Consider the following 27216-nt stretch of genomic DNA (forward strand, 5'->3'; position numbering starts at 1 on the left):
ATTTTCCCCTTTAAAGAACACATATTATTCTAGAGTAAATTACACGAATGGTCTCTATGGTTTGAGGTAATTTGCATGTTTGGTCACACTACTAGAAAACATGGAATGGGATATGGCTATTTTTGCTAATATAATACGGATAATCATCCGTATTCTATTGGGGGTGTATCCTATTACAAAAGAAATAGAATACGGTTAAAACAACTTCATGATATCCAAGGGTGTACATTGTACGTATAGTATGGTGTATCATATATGGTGTATCTTATTATATATGGTGTATCATATATGGTGTATCCTATTTACCTTGTTGTATCCTATATGGTGTATCTTATTGTATATGGTGTATCCTACATACCTTTGTATATGGTGTATCCTATATACCTTGACGTATCCTATATGGTGTATCTTATTGTATGGTGTATGCTATGTATATCATATCCTATTTATAATTGGTGTATCTAGTGTATCCTATCATATTTATCAGCCAACAATCTATCATCCACTAGAATTTAATAAATTGAAGTAAATTGCAATACAAGATAAAAAAGAATATTTTATTATATAGACGAAATAGCTATATGTTATGTTCAATATGAGGAACGTATTGTTATGTTCAACTAAAATCTTAATTACATTTGATTATTTCTTTCCATCTCCAATTCTAGCTCGTTTTGTATGTAGCTCTTGAGGTCTTCTTGGTTACTACCATAGCATATTCCAAATCTGTTGAAAACATCGACAATATACACAATTAACTTGTATCTTGAAAGAATCATTTAACATAAATAACTTTTTATTGCAATAATAATTTAAGATTATGATTTTTTTATTCATTCCCATCCAATCAAAAAATACATTTTTGTAATTTATTTCCAAATTCGAATCAATCGAAAGATAAAAAAGACCATTATAATAGTAATAACAACTAACCATGAAATCATTAATAAGAGTCGACTTGTAGGCCCTCCATGACTTGTTGCATACTTTAAGTGTTTGTTTTTGGGAAGCATCATTTGATATATTCCAATAATTCTGTTTTATAAAATAAAGTATAGTAACTATTAGTAACAATTATTAATTAAAGAACATTTAGCAAGTTCTAAATATCATACCTTAATGTCTAACCACAAGTCATGGAGCTCTGACTTAGATACTTTATCCCAACTCTCTTTAAGGATAGAAATCCTACTCCAGGCCGTGACTCCACAATAAGTTGCAAATTTAGGTTAATTCTCTCCAATAGCTCGATTATGATTTTCGAACTTAACATGTAATGTTGCTAATTTTTCTTCAGCCTTTTCCCTTATCAATGTGGCGCTTCTCTTACTCCTTTCTATATTTTCCATTGTTGGGCGGGCAGGTTACTGTAGAACTCAGATTCAATGCAACTATCAGGTTAGTTTAGTAAAATGGTTTTCAGAATAACATCATTTTGCTTAAATAATTAAATATTAATATTTTTTAACATGTTACTAATAATTGCATATCATTGTAAAGTGTAAACAAAACATATCATTGTTCATTAAGCAATCACATATTTACTTTTATTATATTAAACATAGTCTATTGTTAATAATGGATCCATATAATAAAAACAAAACAGAAAAAACAATAGTAACAATTAGTTTAAATTCATCCCGACAGTTCAACAAAAAACTGGTCAAAACAGGTCTAGTCGAACCGCAAAAACTCATTGTATATTAAATTATTATTAAATTTTGTACTAAAACAAAATGCATGGGCACCTACGTTGATCATAAGGCAAGTCCACACTTGCTTTTGAAAACTACTTAGCACTGCCCTCCCGTTATACAACTCTCAGACCCTCTCAACTTATCTTTTGTGATGATGTGGGATGTGGGAATGTGAATTGGGATGCATCCTAAACATAAAACAACCATATTCTTCTCCCATATTCTGATATAGGCATGAGCAAACGAACCGAACCAGCCAGAACCGGCCCGACCCAGGAACCGACTTTGGCCGAAATCAAGAACCGAACCGAACCGCCGGTTCTACCGGTTTTCGGTTTTTGCTGGGTCTTCGATTTTGCCATTTTGATGTATAATTCAGATTTCAGTGTCTTTAATTGAATGTAACTATGTCCATGTTTGACTTGATCAGCAATTGGCCAAATCTCAACTCAAAGTTTACAAATCATACTGGATATTAAATGTTAAAAGATGTGAAAACTTAAAAGCAATATCTACAAAATTGTTGGGTATTTTGTGTTGCGTCATGGGCTTTGTTTTGTATATCCGGATTGGGCCTGTCCATCCGTGATTATTGATTAGGGTTAAGCTATTTATAGTGCATGCATGTATGCCTTAGATACGATCGTCATTATTATTATTATTGCTTTGTAACCCTAAACACCTCTACAGTCGAAGTTCTTAATCGAGCTCTTCTGAGGTGTTAAAGCTTAATCATTCGACATCAGTTAAACCATTCCTGTGTTCTTTATTACGTTATTTATTGCTTTTCTGCTTAGAATCAATCGATCCTAGTAGAACTTTGTTCTAACAATTGGTATCAGAGCGGGAGACTGTGTAATCAATACACATTCCTTCTGTTTGAAGAATTCTTTAGGGTTTCCGCTTTTATCGAATATAAAGAAGCCGTCTTCTTCCTGTCGACGGTAACTCTTGTGTTTGATAAAACCCTAATCTCAAGTTTACAGGTCTGATTCTAGCAGTTCCAAGGAAAGGCTCATCATGTCTCACGACAATTCTCAAACTAATCCCATCAACATCTCCAACAGCATTGGATCCACTACAAGGGTTCCCATTCTTTACACTCAAGACTATGAAGTGTGGGCGCATCACTTTGAAGATTACGTAGTTGGATCTGAAGATAATGGTTATCTCAGCTGGGAAGCTATCACGATTGGGCCGTTTTTTCACTCTGGAACGAACAGGATAGTGAAGACTCAAAAAGAATATAATCAGCTTGTGGCGGACGTAGAGAAGATGCCACAGGCTGAAATGGACAAGCTGCTATGTAACGTGAAAGCCATGAGAATGATCAGATTCGCATTGCAATCTGACACTTTTCGTTTAGTCGGTTCATGCACGACGGCTAAAGAAATCTGGGATAGGTTAAAAGAATTGTACTCAACCGATGAGGATCTAGAACACTCGATCCAAACCTTGTTGCTCTCAGAATTTGGAGCTTTCGAACAGAAACCTGAAGAGAAACTGATACAGACCTTCGATCGCTTCAATCATCTCCTCAGCAAGATGATCAAGCATGGAATTAAAAGAAAATTGATTGAGCAAAAGGTGACCTTCATGAATGGTTTAAGACCAGAATGGATGGCAGTGGTTTCAACGGTGAAAGCTCATGAACAGTTTAAATCATACTCGCTAGCGAAACTGATGGGTATGCTTAAATCCCATGAAAGCGTGGTAACCAAGGAGGCAAAGGTAGTTTCGGGTGTGGGATCGTTGGCCCTTGTCTCAAAAGGCAAAAGTGTAGCAGAAGAAGAGGAGGATTCAGATATGTCTGAGTGTGACCTTACTGGCGAAGAATATGCAATGATGGTCACCAACCCAAAGAAGTTTGCACGAAAGAAGTTCCCTGTCAATAAGAACCGAAACTGGCAAGGAAGTTACAGCTCTGAGAAGGTGAAAGAAGAAACGAAGAACACCTCTCAAAAGGATGACGACAAGAAAGAAAGCAAGCTTGTAGGTGACTCTGGATTCGACTGCAATTATTGTCATGGAAAGAACCACTTTGCCAAAGATTGCATGTTGAGGAAGATGGCTGAGAAAAGGGACGGTGAAGATGATGAGGCTTATTACATGCGAAAGTTGGAAGAAATAAAGAAAAAGAAGGCAACCAATAGTTCAATGAATTCCTTGATTGTACAGGAAAATGTGGATGAAGATGAGTTCGGTGGCGTTGAAGTCTGATCAACCGATTTTGAGGATGAAGAAGTGAGAAAACCCACACATGGAAGAGCTTACGTGGCGAGAGAGGAGGCTACTAGTTCGGCTGTTAAATGTTTGATGGTTACTGCTGGAAGACCAACCGAAGGTGAGCATAAGGAGCCGAACCTGACTGAGGACAAGTGTTTTGCAGCCAAGCCCGTGAGTGAGAGGATCAACGACTGTGATCGGCTGATCAAAAAGGTACAATCCATCCTTGAATCACTTAAAGTTCCCGTAACAAATTATGAAGAAGAATTAAATGAACTAAAATTTAAATTTTCCAACTTAAGTAGTAGTCTCATGCAAACTCGCTTAGCGAACTCTAACCTAACTGACCAACTCAGCAGGATGTCTTTGAAGAGTGAGGAGAGAAGGATGTGGATTGAGCTGAAGGAGACGGAGTTAACTAGAGCTAGGGATGAGATTATTTATTTGCAACGAGACAATTTAAAGTTTTTGAAACAACGAAATGTTTTTTGCTTAATTGCTAAACGCTTATATACGAATATTACTCAGTTGCACTTAAATTGTGAAATAGGGAAAAAGATTCATAAGATGATCTTACCCTTCCTTGAATTTAAGGAGGATGAGGTCATCGCTGAGTGTGAATCCATAATGTCCTCAGAAGAGACTTCCATCACTTATAAAATGGGACTAGACAAGATAGAGACCTTTATTGACTCTAAGGAACATAAATGTATGCTCAAAAATCTTTTAGATGAAAATGATAGGTTGAAAATTAAGTCCGAGACCATTCAAACATTTGACTCGTCTAACGCCAAATTAATTTCAGAACATAAAATGAATATAGAAAACACGTCTGAATTTGATGAGGAAAGTGAGATGAGCGAAATCTCGGTGGAAGATGTGGTTGATTGCTCTGAATTTTTAAAGAGCGAAACCGAGAATGAAAAACCACTCATATCTGAGAACTCGGTTGAATATGCTCGTCTGTCAAAGGACAAGTCGAAGAAACTCAAAGAGAAAGCAATGGTCTATCAGAAAGTTCAAACAGTGCCAAATCAAGTATATGTTGTTAAAGGGGGCACTGAAAAAACAAACAGCAGGATTGAAAATCTTGGTCGACATAGACAATGCTGAAAGGTGCGACGATTACTTCTGGTCCGCCCCTATCGATAATGCAGACGAAACCGTCGGCTTATCAGAGCGAACCTCGTGGAGGGTAAAAGGTAGATACGTTGCTGAACCCATCAACAAACCCTCAAGTTTTGACAAACCAAACTCGAGTGGAACAAAAGCGATACCAGAAGAACCAAAGAATGCATCCAATGTATCTTCCAAGACAACCGAAGCTCAAAAGGAGAAGCCAAAATCAGGCTTCAATATTCATAAATCTCAAAAGCAGCTGGCTGAACAAAAACGCCAAAGAAATCAGAGATACATGAAGAATCTGAATGAGCGAAAACGGTTTTGGCAGTCTCAAAACCCTAACCACGTTCCTTCCAAGAAAGAGTGAAATGTCAAAGAAAATGACAAGCCAAACCAAAAGGAAAGTTTTAGTCCAAGCTCCTATTATTCCAAAGCTCAGAACCGGACATCCAGTTTCGGTTCCAACACCAGATCTCAGAACCGAACATCCAATTTCGGTCACAACGTCAAGGCTAAAAACCGAAAGTCTAGCTTCGGTCCCTTTTGCTGCCAACAAAAGCCATATTCAGTGAAGGACATCAAAGGAAAGGGAAAGCTTGATTCAAATTCTGACATCAATAATAAGAAAAAGTCAGCTAACCCTAGGTTCCAAAAGAATATTCCAAAACCATCTAACAACAAACCATATGATACACCACAATTTAAACAAGATAAAAACAAAATCAATGTGTATACCATCAAAAGAAAAGACGAAACCACTCTAATAAAAAGAACTTATTTGGTTGATCTTTCTGTTGCTATTCCTTTTTCTGTAAAAGACTCACCAGGGCCCAAGAGACTTTGGGTTCCTAAATCTGCTTGAATTTGCAGGTTATAAGTGACGAGCAGTTCGATGACGAATGGTACATAGACAGTGGCTGCTCACGTTACATGACAGGAAGGAGGGAAGAGTTGAGGGAGTTTCGGTCCCTTAAGGATGGTGGATGTGTGAAGTATGGAAACAATTCTTATGGAACAATCAAAGGATATGGAATGATAACCAACGGAGAATTCACAATTCGAAAAGTGGCTTACGTGGAAGGATTTCAGCACAGCCTCATTAGTGTATCTCAATTGTTTGTGGGAACCGGTTTGAAAGTTTCATTCGATGATGAGGGATCAGAAATTATTGAAAAGCAATCCAAAAGAGTTCTGTTGAAGTCTGAACGCAAGGGAGAAATGTATCCTTTAAATCTCAACCCAATTCAAGGAAAACCAGCAATATGCCTGCTATCAAAGGCGAACTATGATGAAAGCTGGTTATGGCATCGACGCCTATCGCACCTGAACTTCAAAGACATTAATAAGTTGGTGCTTGGTGATCATGTTCGAGGCCTTCCTCTTCTCAAGTTTGATAAGGAACACCTGTGTGCAGCGTGTGAGATGGGCAAACAAAGCAGAAAGAGCCATCCTACACGTATCAATACAAAGATTGTTGAAGCTCTTGAACTTCTGCATATTGACTTATGTGGACCTTCGGCTATCGAAAGCATCGGTGGTAGTAAGTTCATTCTTGTCATAGTAGATGATTTTTCACGCTTCACCTGGGTTTTCTTTCTTAAACAGAAATCAGATGCGACTCCCAAGTTGAAGGCGTTTATCAAGCAAGTGGAACTGCAGCTGCGAAAGATGGTGAGGAATATAAGAAGCGGCAATGGGCTAGAATTCAAGAATAAAGATTTTGAAGAATTTCTGGCTGAAAAGGGGATATCTCACAACTTCTCGGCTCCCTATACACCACAACAGAATGGAATTGTTGAAAGACGAAACTGTTCCTTATGTGAGGCAGCCCGAACAATGCTGAGCTTCGCTTCTCTTCCGCTATACTTCTGGGCTGATGCAGTTGCAACGGCATGCTACACTCAGAACCGATCCTTACTTAACAAACGATTCTCCATCAATCCGTATGAGATTCTGAACAATCGGAAGCCCAACGTTAAGTTTTTCCACGTGTTCGGTTCAAGATGCTTCATTTTCAACTCCAAAGAGAACCGAAACAAGTTCGACATCAAAGCCGATAAGGGAATTTTTCTTGGTTATTCACTCACTTCAAAGGCATATAGGGTTTTGAATAAACACTCCAAGTGTATTGAGGAAACCTACTATGTAACCTTTGATGACAACTACATGAAGAAAGTTCAAACAAGCAAAAGCACCATGGGGGAAATATTTCCAGAATCAGGACAAGTCTCGGTTCCTATTTCCAACTTGTTTGAAGAGTACATAAGGCTATTTGATGAACTAGAAAAGGCTATACACTTAGAGGCGAAAGCAGCAGACAACAAAATCGACAATCTGAAAAAGATCATCGATGAAGCTGCAAAAGATATGGTAAATGAACCTCCTAAACCGACTGGTGGTCAACCCTCAACTGACCCTCCAAACAACAGCTCAATGTTCAAGGGGGAGGGTTCATTTGTACCAAAAACAACCGATTTGCCTTTCGAGGGGGAGAATCCAACTCCAACCCCAACCAATGATAGTCCAACCGAGGGGGAGAATCCTGAACCTGACATGGGATACGCTTCGCCATTTGAGGGGGAGAATGAGAATACAAATGACGAAGGTGATCAATCAGAATTTGAAGAAGAGGTAAATGCAGAGTTGGATCCTGTTTATGACCCTAGTTACCCTCCTCTAACGAAATGGACTAAGGATCATCCCAAAACACAAATAATTGGTGAATCATCTGAGCGAGTTCTCACACGTTCTCAATTGAAAGCGAAACAAACTGCCTTATTCTCTCATGTTGAATTCTGCATGTTTAATTCGTTTGTCTCGAAAATCGAACCGAAGACGGTTAATGTTGCACTTGATCACGCTGATTGGGTACAAGCAATGCAAGATGAACTCCATGAGTTTGAACGTAATCGAGTTTGGAGACTGATTCCCACTCCAAAGGATGCTTCTGTGGTCGGCTTAAAATGGGTCTTCAGGAATAAGTTGGATAAAGAGGGCAACATCATTCGCAATAAGGCTCGGCTGGTGGTAAAGGGATATTGCCAAGAAGAAGGGATAGACTATGAGGAGACCTTCGCTCCAGTAGCAAGGTTGGAATCAGTTAAAATCTTTCTGGCATATGGTGCACATAAAAACTTCGAAGTTTTCCAGATGGATGTGAAATGTGTTTTCTTAAATGGAGAACTAGAAGAAACGGTGTATGTTGAGCAACCACCTGGGTTCGTGAACGAGAAATACCCTGATCACTGCTATGTGTTGGATAAAGCTGTATATGGTCTGAAGCAAGCACCAAGGGCCTGGTATGAAACATTAACTCGCTTTCTTAAAATGTCGAAATTCAAGAAAGGTTCGGTTGACCCAACCTTCTTTCGAAAGAAAGAAGGCGAACATCTAATGATAATTCAGATTTATGTCGATAACATCATCTTCGGCTCTACGAATCCTAGCTTAACGGCTGAATTCAGGAAGTTGATGGAGACTAAGTTTGAAATGAGTGCAATGGGTCCAATTAACTTTTTCCTTGGATTGAATATAAGACAGGGACCAGAAGGCATTTTTATCAACCAAGAGGCCTACACGAAGAGCTTGCTGGCGAAGTTCGGTATGACGGGAGATTCGAAGGTGAAGGTTCCCATAGCGTTTGGTACAAAGTTAACATCATCTCTGGAAAAACCTGTTGTTGACGTAACACTCCATCGTCAAATGATAGGGTCTCTTATGTATCTAACATCTAGTAGACCAGACATTATGTTCTCTGTTTGTTATTGTGCCAGGTTTCAAGCAAATCCAAGAAAACCTCACATGGTGGCAGTGAAAAATATTTTCTGTTATCTGAAGCGAACCTGTTCTCTCGGTCTTTGGTACCCTGCTAGATCCGGATTCTTTGTTCAAACCTTTTCTGACGCCGATCTTGGAGGATGCGGTCTGGACCGAAAGAGCACAACTGGAGGATGTCAATTCCTTGATGGTAAACTTGTTAGCTGGCAGTCCAAGAAGCAAACTTGTGTGTCTCTTTCAACAGCCGAAGCTGAGTACATAGCTGCAGCATCCTGTACCTCACAAGTGATCTGGATACAAAACCAACTAAGAGACTACGGACTGAGTATGAAGAAAATACCTCTCTATTGTGACTCTGAAAGCGCGATAAGAATATGTCACAATCCAGTGCAACACTCAAAGAAAAAGCATATTGCACTAAGATACCATTTCATCAAGGACCATGTTGAAGATGGAAACGTGGAAGTTTATTTCGTTCGGTCCTCTGATCAACTAGCTGACATCTTCACTAAAGCCTTACCAGAAGCAAGCTCCAATAAAATTTTACAAAGTTTGGGAATGATAGAAGCAGAGTCGGTACTGAACCCTCAAACCTCTTTCTAAAAATTAGACAAGCGAAATAGAGCGAACGCTCGGTCTATTTCGGTTCCGGATTTTTCAGGAACCGAAATGAACCGAGCGCTCGGTCTATTTCGGCTCCGGGATTTTAGGGAACCGAAATGAACCGATCGCTCGGCTTATTTCGCTTCATTCCTTTAAGGTTTGATTTCAGCTGTATACTTTGTAAACTCTCTTTTAAATCTTTTTCTTGCTATGTTTTCTCTTTTATCTTTATTCCTAGAGTTTTTAAACATTAATTTCGTTTATTCTTGTTTCTTTTTCTGTTTTTATTATTTTTCAGAAAACTTCACAATCCAAAAATATTCTTTCTGTTTTCATTATTTTTCAGAAACTTCAAAAATCCAAAAATATTTTGTTTTTATTATTTTTCAGAAAATTCAAAATTCCAAAAGGTTTTATCTTTTATTTATCTCTTTATTATCTTCTGTTTTTTTTTTTGTTTTGTTTTGTTTGTGTGTGTGGTTCGTTTGTCTTTGTTTATTCTCTTTACTAGGTACCAAGTACATCGTTGCTACATAAATTGGAGCTAGGGCAGGTACGACCATTTTAATTTGAACTAGTTAAGTGTCCCTAGAAGCATGCTGCTACATGTAGACCGAAGCCTCTAAGACTATGAGTAAGGCCTTAATGATTCGATCTATACCTATCGTTTCTTCCAAATCAGGCTGCTAAATTCACTCAAGTCATGAGCTACCTTACTCTTCTCAAATGAGTTAAGAGTTTTCTGCTTTGTCACTTTTATATAGCAGGGGTACTTTCGGTTCCTTAACCACCCCCTCTACATTCTCCATCAACTTTCGTTTCACCAAGGTAACCCTTGAGACTCTCAGATATTACCACTGAGGTTTATGGTTACACAAAATCTGTGTTTATGATCTTAGATGCGTACACCACGTGCTAAGTGAGACCCAAAATCCAACACCAATAATGAATTGACGGTGAATATTTATATTCAAGATCTCACTTGTTACCTAACGAAATCTCATTTTATTTTTTTTGAGTGGTCTTTATGAAATTGTCTAACACCAAGGCATTTCTTCCCAAAAAGATCCAGTTTGGTTTTTCTTTTTGCGAATGCAGCTAAGCTGAATGCATCGGTTGACTCTCTCTCAAAGTCACTTCAAGAGGAGCAAGCCAAATTCGAGACTGTTCGTTCTGATATTCAAGCTGAGAACACTTCTCTTCTTAGCTCAGTGAATTCTCGTCTTGAAAAGCTCCATACTGATTTAGCAAAGGACAGCAAATTGATGGATGATCTTGCTCGTCAAACCACTACCGTTGAAGTCCAGAAGGTTCAACTGGCTCAAGTCGATCGGGAAATTTCTTTGTTGAAAACTGAGCATGCCGTTTTTCTAAGTTGTGCTGGTGACGTTCTTAATATGCTGCACAATGTTCTTCATGCTCATGATCCAATTCTTACACTAACAATCCGGAATCACCTGACCTCCAAGCTTCTTCCTGCAATTGAACTTCTACGTGAAATGAAGGGTGTTACGGAGCGATTGGTTACTCCACAACAAGGGGGAGAAGGTGCTCAGAAAACTACTCCTATTGAACCGAAGGTCTTTGTCAAAACAGAACCGAAGGGTAATGTAGCTTCGGGTTCTGGTAATCAAGAAAAGAAGAAAGGTCTTGTTGATGAACATGATGATAGTGATGAAGATCAAGAAACTATTGTTGATGCCCTGAAACGGAAGAAAATGGATCAGGAGTTAGATGAAAAACCTTCGGGTTGCATGTCACACCCCGAAACCGTGATGGCGGAATCGTTCCGGGGTGGAGGACGTCATGTATAGCATCACAACCAATGTGAAATAGCAACCATAGCAACACAACCATCACAGTGTATACATATATGAAGATGTTTACATCAATTTGAAACTTGTTTGAATTACATCAGAGAGTACATATAAAATATAAACATAAGACTCTTATTACTCCAGCTTCTCATAAATCTAGCAGGTACATGTCTACTGATTTCCTGAGAATACAAGCAGTTTGAAAAGATCAGCATAAAGCTGGTGAGTTCATAAGCGGTAGTTTGTAATGAAAACTTGTTGATGAGCTCGTAAAAAGTATTTTGTATAGCGTCAAGAAAATCCGATATTTTCTTTAAGTGAAAAATGTAGCGTTATCCGTTCCATATAAACCATGAATGTTCGTTACTGAAAACTGTAGTGATATGTGAAAATACTACTTCATGTGACTAGCTAAGGCTAATCATGAAGTATAAGTATATTGTATATGAAATCCTTGCATAAACGATTTTGGTTGAAAACCCTGGCTTCAGCCTTTATACGTAGTGTGTTAGTTCTATTTAGAATAAATAAAACTGTTGAAGGGTGACATGTTGTAAACTAAAGGGTGAATTATACATAATGTGAGTCATATAACCATACTTGATATGACTAGAGACCTTTCCAACGTTCTTCAGGCGTCGAGTTAAATGACATTTGTCACCCTGGGCATACCTGCCCAACTGTAGCTAGCAGTTCGGGTGTGGGATTGTCAGTCCCGAATAGATCTATTCACAAATCTCATGCATTCCCTCCAGGAGACTATGGTTATACTATGATAGGATTTATCCCTGTACACCTAAGGGTACAGTAGTGAAGTAGCGCCTCACAGTATCGTACAATCTACTTTACATGTAGTGTAGTAGCGTTCTACCGTAGTGAAAATCCGAATGTATATCGTTTGTAGTGATAATTACAGTTATGAAAACGCGATAAAGTAGTGATGCAAACTGTAAACTATTTATGTCTTAGTGCATACGTTTAGTAGTGAAAGTTTTTATACTTGTTATGCTTAGAAAATCCCAAACTATACCGATTATAGTTTGCATGTAAAATGTAGTGAATAGCGAGTCCGAAAAACCATGCAAGTTTAGTGAAAACGTCCCTTATGCTCAACACAATACAAAAGGGTTAAAGTATGAGAATTTCATGAGTTTTGAAAACCTTTATGTTTAGCTTGTATCCCCCCCCCCTGAAAACATTAAAAATACGGAAAATGTAGGGGTATGAACTCACCTCGGGTGATTTGAATGAAGGATCGACACGAAACGCTGGATGTTCAAGCGAAGCCTTGAACACGATTTGATCGTTTTTGAGGCCTTGAGAGCGTTCTTGGATGAAGTTTTTAGAGAGAGAAAGTAGAGTGCAACCAAAATGAAAGGAATGAGTGAAGGGGGTCACCCTATATAAATAGGGATGAGTGTGCGGCTGGAGGATGGGTGTGCGGCCACACACTCGTGTGTGCGGCCATACACTCGGGTGTGCGGCCACACACTCGTGTGTGGGGCCATACACTCGGGTGTGCGGCCACACACTCGTGTGTGTGGCCACACACTCCTTTTGATGGAGTGTTTGGCCTATTTGCAACCCTAAATCTTAAACCAACCCATCCCTAATTCAAACTTTGGTTGTACAAGGCTTTAGATCATCCAAACAGGTTCAAAACAATGCTAAAGATAGCTGAAACGAGTTTAACATTGATAGAATTTGACTAAGGTACAAGATAGAAGTTTCGGGTTGTCACATCATCCCCCGTTAAAGGGAATTTCGTCCCGAAATTCAAGAATAGAGTACAATCATGAACTTGGAAAGAGATGAGGATACTTCTGCTTCATTGAATCCTCGCGCTCCCAAGTGAATTCAGGACCCCGCTTGGCATTCCAGCGGACCTTCACTATCGGGATGCGACTTTGCTTGGTACGTTTGACTTCACGGTCCATGATTTCAACAGGTTCTTCCACGAAGTGTAGACCATCGTCTAATTTGATCTCATCGAGAGGAATCACAAGTGTCTCATCGGACAGACACTTCTTTAGGTTCGACACGTGGAAGACAGGATGGATGTTGCTGAGCTCTCGTGGTAACTGGAGTTTGTATGCTACGGAACCGATCCTAGCAAGGATCTTGAATGGTCCAACGTACCTTGGGTTTAGCTTTCCACGTTTTCCGAAACGTATCATGCCTTTCCAGGGCGAGACCTTCAGAAGGACGCGGTCACCGACCTGGATATCCAAGGGTTTTCGTCTCTTATCGGCGTAGCTCTTTTGTCTATCTCGTGAGGCTTTCAGTCATTCTCGGATTTGCACAATCTTTTCAGTCGTCTCTCGGATAATTTCAGGACCAGTGAGAGTGCTGTCAGGGACTTGACCCTTGACTAGCCGCGTGTCACCCACTTCAGCCCAATACAGAGGGGATCTGCACTTGCGGCCATAGAGGGCTTCAAACGGCGCAGCCTTGATGCTGGTATGGTAGCTGTTGTTGTAGGAAAATTCAACCAAGGGAAGATGAGTGTCCCATGACGCGCCGAAGTCGATGACGCAGGCTCTCAACATATCTTCCAATGTCTGAATTGTTCTCTCACTTTGTCCATCTGTTTGAGGGTGATAAGCTGTGCTCATATCCAACTTAGTTCCAAGTGCCTTCTGAAGCGATTGCCAGAACCTTGAGGTGAACCTGCTATCTCGGTCAGAGATAATGGATACAGGTACCCTATGAAGGCGAACTATCTCTTGAATGTAGATCCGTGTAAGTCTCTCCATCTTGAAGTTTTCTTTGATTGGCAGGAAGTGGGCGGATTTAGTCAACCGATCGACAATCACCCAGATGGTGTCGTGCCCACTCGGGGATCTAGGTAACTTAGTGATAAAATCCATTGTTATCATTTCCCACTTCCACTCAGGTATTCCTGGCTGCTGAAGTAAACCTGAGGGCTTCTGATACTCCACCTTCACCCTGGCGCAAGTCAAGCACTTGCCCACGAAGGTTGCAATTTCTGCTTTCATGTTTGGCCACCAATAGAGCTGTTTGAGATCCAGATACATCTTATCTGAACCTGGGTGAATGGAGTATTTCGTCTTGTGAGCCTCATTCATGACAACCTCTCTGTACCCGCCAAACTTTGGGGTCCAGATCTGGTTCATGAAATAGTACACTCCGTCTCCCTTAACCTCTAAGTTCTTGTCCATTCCCCGCAATGCTTCATCCGCCACTTTCTCTGGTTTCCAGGCTTCCAGCTGAGCCTCCCTGATTTGTGCGGATAGATGGGAATGAATGGTCATTGTCAATGCCTTCACCTTCCGCCCGGAATATTTCTTTCGGCTGAGGGCATATGCTACCACATTGGCCTTGCCGGGATGGTAGCGAATTTCACACTCATAGTCACTGAGTAGCTCTACCCATCGTCGTTGTCTCATGTTTAACTCTTTCTGATCAAGGATGTGTTGCAAGCTCTTATGGTCGGTGAAGATAGTGCACTTGGTTCCATAGAGATAGTGTCTCCAGATTTTCAATGCAAAGACCACTGCTCCCAACTCTAGATCGTGAGTTGTGTAATTGACCTCGTGTGTCTTCAACTGCCTCGAGGCATAGGCGATGACCTTTCCTCGCTGCATGAGCACACAGCCTAGGCCCTGATTGGATGCATCGCAATAGACCACGAAGTCTTCCGTCCCTTCGGGCAGGGACAAGATAGGTGCGCTACACAGGGCCTGCTTCAATGTTTGAAATGCAGTGTCTTGCTTGACTCCCCAACTAAAGGTTACACCTTTCTGTGTCAGGGTAGTTAACGGCTTAGCGATTCTGGAGAAGTTCTGGATGAACCTGCGATAATAGCCCGCGAGGCCCAAGAATTGCCGGATTTCAGTGGGTGTCTTAGGTGCAGACCAATTCTCTATCGCTTTGATCTTGGAAGGGTCTACGTGAATACCTTCCTTGCTAACCACGTGCCCAAGGAAATTTACCTTCCTGATCCAGAACTCGCACTTTAAAAATTTCGCGTATAGCTTTTTCGCCCTTAATGTTTCCAACACCTGTCTCAAGTGGTGTTTATGATCACTCTCACTCCGCGAATAGACAAGTATGTCATCGATGAACACGATCACGAACTTGTCTAGGAAAGGGCGGCACACCCGATTCATCAAGTCCATGAATACTGTCGGTGCGTTAGTCAGACCAAAGGGGATTACTACAAACTCGTAGTGTCCATAGCGAGTTCGAAATGTTGTCTTGGGCACATCACTCTCGTGAACTCGCAGCTGATGGTACCCTGATCTTAGATCTATCTTTGAAAAGTAACTGGCTCCTTGCAGCTGATCGAAAAGGTCGTCGATTCTGGGTAAAGGATAGCGGTTCTTGATTGTCACCTTGTTCAGTTCTCGGTAGTCAATGCACATCCGAAAAGATCCATCTTTCTTTTTCACAAATAAAATCGGAGCTCCCCAGGGTGAGGAACTCGGTCTTATGAATCCCTTGCTGATCAGCTCATTGAGCTGGCTGGATAACTCTTGCATTTCTGCCGGCGCTAAACGATAAGGAGATTTAGCTACAGGAGTAGCTCCAGGGATTAAGTCGATACGAAACTCAACTTGACGCTCGGGAGGAATTCCTGGGAGGTCTTCAGGGAAGACATCAGGGAAGTTGCAGACTTCGGGAAGACTCTCAAGGTCTTTAACTTTTTGCTTCTCATTAACGACGTGAGCTAGAAACGCATGGCATTCTTTCCGCAGGTACTTCTGAGCTTTGATGCACGAGATGATACGAAGGTTCGAGCTAAGCTTATCTCCGTAAATCATGAGGGTTTCACCAGAGGGAAGATTGAGACGGATAGCTTTCTCAAAACAAAGAATATCAGCACGATTGGAGCTCAACCAGTCCATGCCGATGATGACATCAAAGCTCTTGATGGATACCGGCATAAGATCGATGGGAAAGGAGTGATTGTCTATGGTAAGAGTACAGCCTATGAATATGTCGTTCGTGCTCTCTTTCTCTCCATTAGCCATCTCGACGGTGAACGTTTCGGTTAAAGGTTGGGATTGACATTTGATTAGATGTTTGAATGCATGACTAACAAAACTCCTCTCCGCACCAGAATCGAAAAGAATGCATGCATAAGAGTTGTCAAAGAGGAACGTACCCGTAACAACGGTAGGATCAGCGACCGCTTCATTCTGGCCCATCGCCAAAACTTTCCCTGTAGTGCCACCAGTCGTTACCTTGGGGCAGTTTCTCCTGAAATGCCCAACCTCTCCACATCCATAACAAGCTTGACCAGCACCTGCTCCCATAGTCTGGTTGGTTGGTTGGGCTGGCACCTTGCAGTATCGAGTTGTGTGACCCTTCTTCCCACAGCTGTTGCAACTCAACTCACGGCAGGGTCCGTGATGATGGAAGTTACACTTTTTGCACAAAGGTAGTTTCCCAGCATAAACACCGGTAGGAGTTTGGGTGGTTGGAACAGTAGCTGGGGCAGCAGCAGGAGCAGTAACAGCATGAACTGCCCATGTTTGTTGTTTCTTGGAGGGCTCCTACGAAGACTGACCCTTGCGTTTGTTCCATGATTTCTTCTTCTTCCCACCACTTTCCTTCTGTGGCTCAGAAACAGCTGCCACTTCGTCTAGATCAACCCCATTATCGATCAGAATTTGTGCCAGATCCTTGGCGCTCTCAAATGTAGTCGGTCTAGCAGCCAAGACATTTCCCTTGGTGGGTTGTGTCAGTCCCCAGATGTACCTCTCGATTTTCTTGCTTTCCGGGGTGACCATTCCCGGACAGAGAAGTGCCAGATCACAGAATCTAGCAGTGTAAGCAGCAATGTCAGAACCCTTCATCTTCAAGTTCCAAAGTTCGCGCTCCAACTTTTGCACCTCGCCCCTCGGACAGTATTCAGCCAGCATGAGTTCCTTCAGTCTTTCCCAATCCATGGCATTAGCCACTGGCAGGGTTAGGGTTTTGACTCGACCATTCCACCAGGTCAAAGCTCTGTCAGTGAAGGTGCAGGCGGCGAACTTCACCTTGTTGACTTCGGAACAGGCGCAAATTTCGAAAATGGATTCGATCTTCTCGAACCAAGCGATGACTCCTCCGTTTCCGTCGAAGGACTTGGGTTTCGCGGTCATGAAGTCCTTGTAGGAACATTCCTTTTGTTGTCCCTGACTTCCGTCTTGTCTTTGTGGGTCGGTTCCACCTCCAGCCCCACCAGAGTTCACTTGTGTCATTGCTGCAGTTACAGCGGCGGTAACTGCTGCATGGAACATAACGGGGTCGAACTGGGGTGGTGGTGGTGGCGGAGTGTCGTTCCTTCGGTTGGGTCTTGGTCGAGGAGGCATCTTCTTCTAGAAACAATCAGGAAGAAGAGGATGGTAAGTCCTCAAGATATATGAAACAAAATATATCTCGTCCTGATAAACAAGTGTTCTACCAAGCGATAAGCAAGAAATGTTACTAATGTAACTAAGTTATCGCTACGAAATAGATAGGTAGTAACACTAAGAATGAATCTCCTCACTGAATTTGGCTCTAACGAAATACTCCTATAGTATTTTTCTAGTGAATGTTTTTGGTAAGTTTTAGACCTGCTGTAACACAACTGTCACTCCCAAGCACATGTTGGTCATGTTTTGACTGAATATAGTTGATCAGGCTATATTCACCCGAAACATGGTTACATAACTGCCCAGGTTTGACCGCAGTGTCCCAACATCCAAATACTTTTTGTGTTGTTCCATTAATGACACGAATTCTGTTAGGTATGCATGCTCGTATACTTTTATAAAAATACTTATATTTTTGAAAGTATACTTTTAGTGTAGAGCACTTAGGCCCCTTTAGTGTTTATAGTTGTATACCATGTAAGGTTCGGTATACTAGTTCGCTATAAACAAGGGCTCTGATACCAATCTGTCACACCCCGAAACCGTGATGGCGGAATCGTTCCGGGGCGGAGGACGTCATGTATAGCATCACAACCAATGTGAAATAGCAACCATAGCAACACAACCATCACAGTGTATACATATATGAAGATGTTTACATCAATTTGAAACTTGTTTGAATTACATCAGAGAGTACATATAAAATATAAACATAAGACTCTTATTACTCCAGCTTCTCATAAATCTAGCAGGTACCTGTCTACTGATTTCCTGAGAATACAAGCAGTTTGAAAATATCAGCATAAAGCTGGTGAGTTCATAAGCAGTAGTTTGTAATGAAAACTTGTTGATGAGCTCGTAAAAAGTATTTTGTATAGCGTCAAGAAAATCCGATATTTTCTTTAAGTGAAAAATGTAGCGTTATCCGTTCCATATAAACCATGAATGTTCGTTACTGAAAACTGTAGTGATATGTGAAAATACTACTTCATGTGACTAGCTAAGGCTAATCATGAAGTATAAGTATATTGTATATGAAATCCTTGCATAAACGATTTTGGTTGAAAACCCTGGCTTCAGCCTTTATACGTAGTGTGTTAGTTCTATTTAGTATAAATAAAACTGTTGAAGGGTGACAGGTTGTAAACTAAAGGGTGAATTATACATAATGTGAGTCGTATAACCATACTTGATATGACTAGAGACCTTTCCAACGTTCTTCAGGCGTCGAGTTAAATGACATTTGTCACCCTGGGCATGCCTGCCCAACTGTAGCTAGCAGTTCGGGTGTGGGATTGTCAGTCCCGAATAGATCTATTCACAAATCTCACGCTCTCCCTCCAGGAAACTCTGGTTATACTATGATAGGATTTATCCCTGTACACCTAAGGGTACAGTAGTGAAGTAGCGCCTCACAGTATCGTACAATCTAGTTTACATGTAGTGTAGTAGCGTTCTACCGTAGTGAAAATCCGAATGTATATCGTTTGTAGTGATAATTACAGTTATGAAAACGCGATAAAGTAGTGATGCAAACTGTAAACTATTTATGTCTTAGTGCATACGTTTAGTAGTGAAAGTTTCTATACTTGTTATGCTTAGAAAATCCCAAACTATACCGATTATAGTTTGCATGTAAAACGTAGTGAATAGCGAGTCCGGAAAACCATGTAAGTTTAGTGAAAACGTCCCTTATGCTCAACACAGTACAAAAGGGTTAAAGTATGAGAATTTCATGAGTTTTGAAAACCTTTATGTTTAGCTTGTATCCCCCCCCCCCTTAAAACATTGAAAATACGGAAAATGTAGGGGTATGAACTCACCTCGAGTGATTTGAATGAAGGATCGACACGAAACGCTGGATGTTTAAGCGAAGCCTTGAACACGATTTGATCGTTTTTGAGGCCTTGAGAGCGTTCTTGGATGAAGTTTTTAGAGAGAGAAAGTAGAGTGCAGCCAAAATGAAAGGAATGAGCGAAGGGGGTCACCCTATATAAATAGGGATGAGTGTGCGTCTGGAGGATGGGTGTGCGGCCCCACACTCGTGTGTGCGGCCATACACTCGGGTGTGCGGCCCCACACTCGTGTGTGCAGCCATACACTCGGGTGTGCGGCCACACACTCGTGTGTTCGGCCATACACTCGGGTGTGCGGCCACACACTCGTGTGTACAGCCATACACTCGGGTGTGCGGCCACACACTCGTGTGTGTGGCCACACACTCCTTTTGATGGAGTGTTTGGCCTATTTACAACCCTAAATCTTAAACCAACCCATCCCTAATTCAAACTTTGGTTGTACAAGGCTTTAGATCATCCAAACAGGTTCAAAACAATGCTAAAGATAGCTGAAACGAGTTTAACATTGATAGAATTTGACTAAGGTACAAGATAGAAGTTTCGGGTTGTCACATTGCAAAGGAAGAAGAAGAGAGGGAGCGAAAGAAGAAGGAAGAGCATGATGCCCTAATTTTCAAAAAGGCTCTGTTTCCTCCTTGGACTAGGGAAACGCTGATCAAAGAAGCGATAGAGTTTCCAAGCACGTACTGGCTGGAACCTGTAGCTTCGTTTGATTGTGAGAATACGAGCGACTCACAGTTTGATTTGCCTATAACACGAAAGGCATTTACTTTTCACTGTTTTGATTCAACAGTTCAAGTTCCCTCACCTCACCCTCAAGTTGATCGTGAACTTATTGATTATTATCTCAAGATCGGTCAGCCGCAGTATCTGACTTGGAGTGCACAGAAGATTACAATAGTCAAGGTGTTGAAACCTTCGCCTGCAGGGAAATTCATTAATGTTAATTTTAAGATAACCCGAGGTTCAGACAACTCGGTTTCTATGATTTCCCTGGCAGATCTTCCTAACTTAAATCCTCATGATTGGATCTTATTGTACAACATTTTGCTCACTAATGCGAAGGAGTATGAGCCGATCCTAGATCATCTGAAGAGGATGTTGGCTTCCTATGTCCATGAAGTTGCTACAATGGATCAGGAGATTGCTAGTGTTTTGAAGAAGAAACCAACTGTGAAGCCAACTGTAAAGCCTGGAGATGTGAACAAGATGAAGTTGGGTCAAATTGATTCTACACATCTCACAGTGATGTTCACAAGAGGCGAAGCTAACAGATTTCTTTTCGCTCTTGTTGATAAGCATCTGTTCTCAACGGACTGCTTGGAGCACATAATCAATATTATCCATCGGTGCAAGCACAACAATGAGTCAGACAAGAAGAACTTCACTGACATGCTTCGGTGGTATATTACTTTTCGTCATACTCTACTGGCCATTATACCGAAGGTGTTCAAGACCATCAAGAAGTCTTCTATAGCTCAACCAAACTGAGCTCTCGGCTCCATTGACGCAAATGGGGAGATTGTTAGGTATTTTGTGTTGCGTCATGGGCTTTGTTTTGTATATCCGGATTGGGCCTATCCATCCGTGATTATTTATTAGGGTTAAGCTATTTATAGTGCATGCATGTATGCCTTAGATACGATCGTCATTATTATTATTATTGCTTTGTAACCCTAAACACCTCTACAGTCGAAGTTCTTAATCGAGCTCTTCTGAGGTGTTAAAGCTTAATCATTCGACATCAGTTAAACCATTCCTGTGTTCTTTATTACGTTATTTATTGCTTTTCTGCTTAGAATCAATCGATCCTACTAGAACTTTGTTCTAATAATGAAAATCTAAGTATCTGCAATGTAATGATTTGCTGATTACAAAAGACACAATAAACTGATCTAAATTTCTTATCATCCCCGAGCTCTTACCCAATAACACATGGTTCCCATGTGATCCAATTGCACAATCCGAGCAAGGATAATGAATGTGATTGTTGTGATTTGTAGTCACAATAACCAGTTTAGTATGATTGACAAAAACTAATTATGATTCTGTTCTGGAATTATTTAGGTCAAACTAATCAGCTGTAATAAAGGATAATAGGAAAAAAAACTGATTATCGAGTTGCTTTAATCATCTGATTATCTGATCATGAATGTTGCAATAATCACTTACCTGGTGGTCGACGATTGTGAAGGTGGTGGCGGAGGTTTGACCGGTGGTCGCCGATTATAGAGAGTTTATTGCCAATTGACGGTTGGGTTTGACTGATGGTCACCGGCAGTGAAGGAGGAGAGTTGATAGTGGTCGCCAATGATGAATATTTGCTAGTGGTCGATCGTGTGTGTAGGCGATGTTGGTGGAGAGGATAAACTGACGGTAATTTTTGGAGGAGGATACGTACCAGTCAAATTTAAGGTACAGGAGGGTAATTTTGGATGGCAGGGATTTTTAATATTTTGGGTAAATTGAATCTTTTTAATAGTAAAGCCAATCGGCCCAATTGAATCTTTATAAATATCACACTTTTGGATTAAGATACCGTCCATAAAATCATCATACGTAGATTTCCAAATTTACCTTTCCAATGTAAACTATAAAATTAACCAAATAAAATACACCAAATAGAATACGGCTGATATTGTTAGTGTATTCTATATCTTAAATAGAATACACTAAATAGAATACATCTACTACTATTCTCGTATCCTATTTCTTTGTAATTTATATTTGACATAGGATACACCTAATAGAATACGGTTATTTGATATCATGTATCCTATTTCCCATTAGGATACGAAACTTGTTATATCCGTATTATATATGATGTCTCCTATTTGTTATTTGTTATGTGCTTGGTCCCTACTGTTTGTTTTTGTTACGCTTTTGGTCCCTGTCTTACCTAAAAAGACTATTATTTAAAGAGGGAAAATGGAAGGGTAGGTAAGGTAAGGTAAGGTGAGGGGTGTGGTTGGTGTTGGGGGTGTTTTTATTTAAATAAATTAAAAAATCAACGTCAAAATAGTCTTTTTAGGTAAGATAGGGACCAAACGCATAACAAAAACAAACAGTAGGGACCTTCCGAGTTAAAAAAATAAGTTAAGGACCAAACGTGCAAATTACCCTAAACTATAGGGAGCATTCGTGCAATTTACTCATTATTCTATAGATGAAATAAATTTCCATAAAAACATTCTTTTTCTTTTGGAATCAGCCAAACGGGTGAGATGACTCCAAAAAATAAGCAGATTAGCGAGGAATGATGAAATGCAAATATATATATATATATATATATATATATATATATATATAGAGAGAGAGAGAGAGAGAGAGGTGGGTTCAATTGAGAAAATAAAAAGGTTGAGAATGGGGGAATCATTCTCAGCCACTCATTTAATCTAAGCATAAAAAGACACGGTGGCAAACTTGTAAATATGATAATAACCTTCAATCTCAAATACGTAACTGTATAGAAATAGATAACAGTTCAAACCCAGTTCTAATCGATCGTTCATCATCCAAATTTCTCCTCCAACCTTCAACAATCATCCAGATTTCTTCAATTAAACCATCATCAACATTATCCAGTGTTAATCAATCATCGATCTTCGTCAATAACATGTTTATCAACACGATTCAACAATTAACAACAAAAATTCGTTTTTGGTTCTTTTAATCCAACCTTCAATTCTGCTTGAATACGATCAGATCTTCAACATCTACGATTAATTATACTCCCAGCGTCATTAGATCAACATCATCGATAATCAACAAAAAATCTACTTCATATCATTCATTCAACATCGATTATCAAATAAAACTTCAAAATTGAGGTTAGAAAAAGATCAAATCGTTTTTTTTTTTTTTCGAAAAATTTCATATAATTCTCTATCAATCTACTATTTTGTAAGATTTAAATAGTCAAAGTATCATGTTTTTAAAATTTTTAAAAAAAGTTAAATTGTATGCACTCCAACTGTTTGATGAAATGCATAAACTAAATTACCACGTTATATTCATATATGAATATGTTTTCTCACCTGAATCAGTATATGATTATTAAAACAAAAAAACAAATATGCAAGTCTGTATGTTATTCATATGTGAATAACATATAAAAATTATATATATTTGTGAAAATACATTGTAATATTCATATGTGAATATACTGTGTAATATTCATAAATGAATATATCATCTAATATTCACAAGTGAATATGCTATGTAATATTCACATGTGATATACCATGTAATATTATGTAATATTCAGATATGAAAATATTATCTAATATTCATAAGTGAATATATCATCTAATATTCACAAGTGAATATACTATGTAATATTCACAAGTGAATGCATCGTCTAATATTTAAATATGAATATACTATGTTTATTATATGTTATATTCATATATGAATGATACTTCAATTGTAAAAAAAATTAATCATAGTTTTTATTCATAAGTGAATAACGAATGTCCTGTAGTAAAAACCTGATTCATTTTTATTCACTTATGAATAACGATAGCTGAACATATAAAAAAAATAAATTTTTTATTTTATCTTAAAACTATATCAATATGGATGTCTATTTGTAGAGAATAAAAAATCATGAATTTTGGTATATTTAAAATCATTTTTCGATAAAAATAACTTCTTAAAAATTAAAAAAAAAAACGAAAAAAACTATGTTTTTGTATATATTAAGGTAATGCTTAGCATAGTTTAAGAAAACATGTTTTGTTGGAAAACACATATCTATTCCTTTCCCATTTCCGCTGGTACGACGGAGGCTTTTGCGGCAAAAATAAATTAATGGCTGAGAATGATTCCCCCATTCTCAACCTTTTTTTTCCCAATTGAACCCTCTTATATATATATATATATATATATATATATATATATATATATATATATATATATATATATATATATATATATATATATATATATATATATATATATATATACACTTAGCCTCATTTGCAAGCACTAAACCACTGTATTTTTGAATGATGTTTTATTATTATTTCTTTTTTATTTTCACCTTATGGGTTTTTGAAGTCTTTAAATTTTTTTCATTTTTGCAATCTGATGGCTAAGGGCATCTCCAACTCACCCCCAAACTCCATTTTTTCCCTATTTCTTCCCCCATTTTTCTCCAACCCTACCCCATTTTCACCTCCATTTTTGGATATATGAATAGTATTCCCCCATATTTGAGGGAATACTGTTCATATCTCGAAAAATGGAGTTGAAGTTTGGTTGCCAATTTTAGTCTCTCTCATTTTATTTTATACATTTCTAGTTTATTTTATCTACTAATTATAATTTAAATGCAATATTTAATATTTATAATATCATGTTACATACTAATTTAAATTTATTATATATAAACATTTTATTTATGATAATATAATTTGAAATATTTTTATAATGAAAAAATATAATATATATTTGTTAAAATGTAATTAGTAGAGGGATGTATTTGATAATATATATAAGTTATAAAAACGGAATATTTTAGGTCTAACAACCCTCAACAATGAAGATGGGTTGGAGATGGTCTAACAACCCTCAACAATGAAGATGGGTTGGAGATGGTCTAACAACCCTCAAACAATGGCACAACCTTCGTTACTTTTGTCTTGGATATAGACACCGTTAAATTAAAGTGGAAGATTGGTATTGGTTAGTTAGTTGAGGCTTTCAATCATGGGTGATTGTTATGTTGTTTATTATGAACAAACCTAATTAAGAGGTTAATTCCTACCTTTTACTTTTTTAGTTCCAATTTTATGCTATGAGGAAGGTAGTGGTGAGAGTTCTCTTATCTTCTACCTAACAAAGTTTTTGGAAGATTATATTGGAAACGGTTAGCAACTATTTTTGGAACATTTCATCGAGCATTTGGCGGACAATATATGAAAGCTAAAAAAATATGCCACCTAAACTTTATACAAGACCACAAAGCTTAGAAGCCAACTTCAATTGATCCTAATTCGGGGTTTTTAAGAAGGTATGTATTTGGTTTTGGCCGAAACCTTTTTTAACATGACAACTACATAGTTTTCCACCAAATTCAATCCACGGCACAATTAAAATTGAGATATGAATGTTCAATTTCTTACATACCGAGTATAGGAGAAAGAAAAGAAGAGTAACTCTGTAACTTTGAAAGAAAAAAGAAAATAACTCAAATAGTTACAGAGGCAATCATTAAATTAGTATAGCAGAATCTGGAAATCTACCCCAAACAATAAACCAAATCGCATAGAAAATTAAAGCAAAAGAACATACCAGATGGGATGTAGCAGCCGCAAGTAAAAGGAGTGGGAAAATCTATGAGTGTTTCCACGGTAATTCGACGTGACCACCGTTCAATTTTAGAGAAGAGATGTGACCGCCAGTTGATTTTACACAGTCGAGTATACACGAAGTCGAAGACCAGGCGACTGTCGAGTCGATTTTCAGCAAAACGAAGGTCGTGAAGACTGGTGAAAGGGTGTCGGCAGGCGGAAGGCAACCAGCGGGCGGCGGACGGTGACTCTGTGTCGACGAAGCTGATGACAGGAAATTGCCATCAATCAATGCAAATTTCAATGGGTGGTGACGAAGAAGAAGGGAGAGGCCGTGGGATTAAAAAATTTAAGCGTCAATCATTGAATCATTGAATAGCCAATCAGCCGATGACCGTCCCACCAGCAGCCGACTAAAAATATTAGCCAATTATTCCACAGCTCCAAACCAAAGCAAAAACCAAAGTGGTTTGGCTTAGCTGAAAACTTGCTACTGTATATAATTTATGCATTCTTAAAATTTAATATATATAAAATATCAATATTCATATTTTCATTTTAAAAAGCAAATCGCCATTTAAATTTTGAAATCATTGATTATTATCTTTTCATATTCTATCTCTTATAAATAAATATAATATTTTCTTTTTGTGTCTAACCTCTATCTCTTGTAAATAAATATAATGTATTTTTTTTATGTTTCATGTCGTCTACATTGAGGATAAAAGGTTCACAAATTTTAAGCTACTAATTTCAAAGTTACAACTTAAGTCTTTGAAATATTTATCTCTTGTGATATTTGGAAAACATAATTTTATACAAACGATATAAAAAGTTTGTTGAAATAACTAATTATTCTTTAGGTCTATAGGATGTTTAGATTATTTCCTTTAATCAAAAGATGATAACTTTTTTTTATTTAGATCATATTATCATACAATTATTTTAACCACCATCCGTTAAAAAATAAAAAATAAAATAAAATTATGAATTATTAATGTATTATTTATTAAAGTACAATATTATCATATATTAACAATTATATTTCAATATTGTTTAGTATTGAGCTTCTAACTTCTTTTTTTATTTTATCAATCTATTTTTGTTGTCTATCTTATAAACACGTGGTTTTCATGGGTCTCTAACCTAATATATATATATATATATATATATATATATATATATATATATATATATATTAGGTTCTATGGAAAATAAAAAACTATAAAAATGTATAAAAAATGCTTAAAGATCATAATTTTTTTTTGAATTTATATTTTTAAAAATCGTAACTTTTTTATATAACTACGCTGAAATTGTTTTTGAAAAAAAAAACAAAAAAAAATGAAATAAGAAAAGAAATCAATTTTTTAATTTTTTTTCAGCGAATTTATAAAAAGAAAGCTGCAACTATTAAGAATATAAAGTCAAAAAAAAGATTTATGATCTCT

General features: G+C 38.4%; 1 protein-coding gene across 5 annotated transcripts; it reads right to left on the reverse strand.

The window, feature by feature from the left end:
• Nucleotides 1–582: 582 nt before the first annotated feature.
• On the reverse strand, nt 583–26235 carry LOC145114834 (uncharacterized). 5 transcript variants are annotated; one of them, XR_013711253.1, is made up of 5 exons: nt 25767–26235; nt 22933–23185; nt 1116–1367; nt 934–1035; nt 583–726 (listed from the first exon to the last, which is right to left on the reverse strand). XR_013711253.1 is itself a non-coding variant. In XM_079050924.1 (2 exons), the coding sequence occupies exon 2, from the start codon at nt 17563–17565 to the stop codon at nt 16765–16767; it is 801 nt and encodes a 266-aa protein (XP_078907050.1). In that variant the 5' UTR covers nt 17566–18381; nt 25767–26235; the 3' UTR covers nt 16524–16764. The 5 variants fall into 5 exon arrangements, 1 of the variants encoding a protein (XP_078907050.1); XR_013711252.1 differs by lacking the exon at nt 22933–23185; XR_013711254.1 differs by lacking the exons at nt 22933–23185; nt 25767–26235 and adding an exon at nt 1753–4869.
• Nucleotides 26236–27216: the final 981 nt, after the last annotated feature.

This window comes from Lactuca virosa, chromosome 5 (genome assembly GCF_052849685.1).
Source record: "Lactuca virosa cultivar CGN04683 chromosome 5, Lactuca_virosa_CGN04683_v6, whole genome shotgun sequence".
NCBI lineage: Eukaryota > Viridiplantae > Streptophyta > Magnoliopsida > Asterales > Asteraceae > Lactuca > Lactuca virosa.

Bases quoted from the DNA above. Each gene is read 5' to 3' on its own strand.
- LOC145114834 (XM_079050924.1), bottom strand. From the start codon at position 17,565: ATGCCTCCTCGACCAAGACCCAACCGAAGGAACGACACTCCGCCACCA.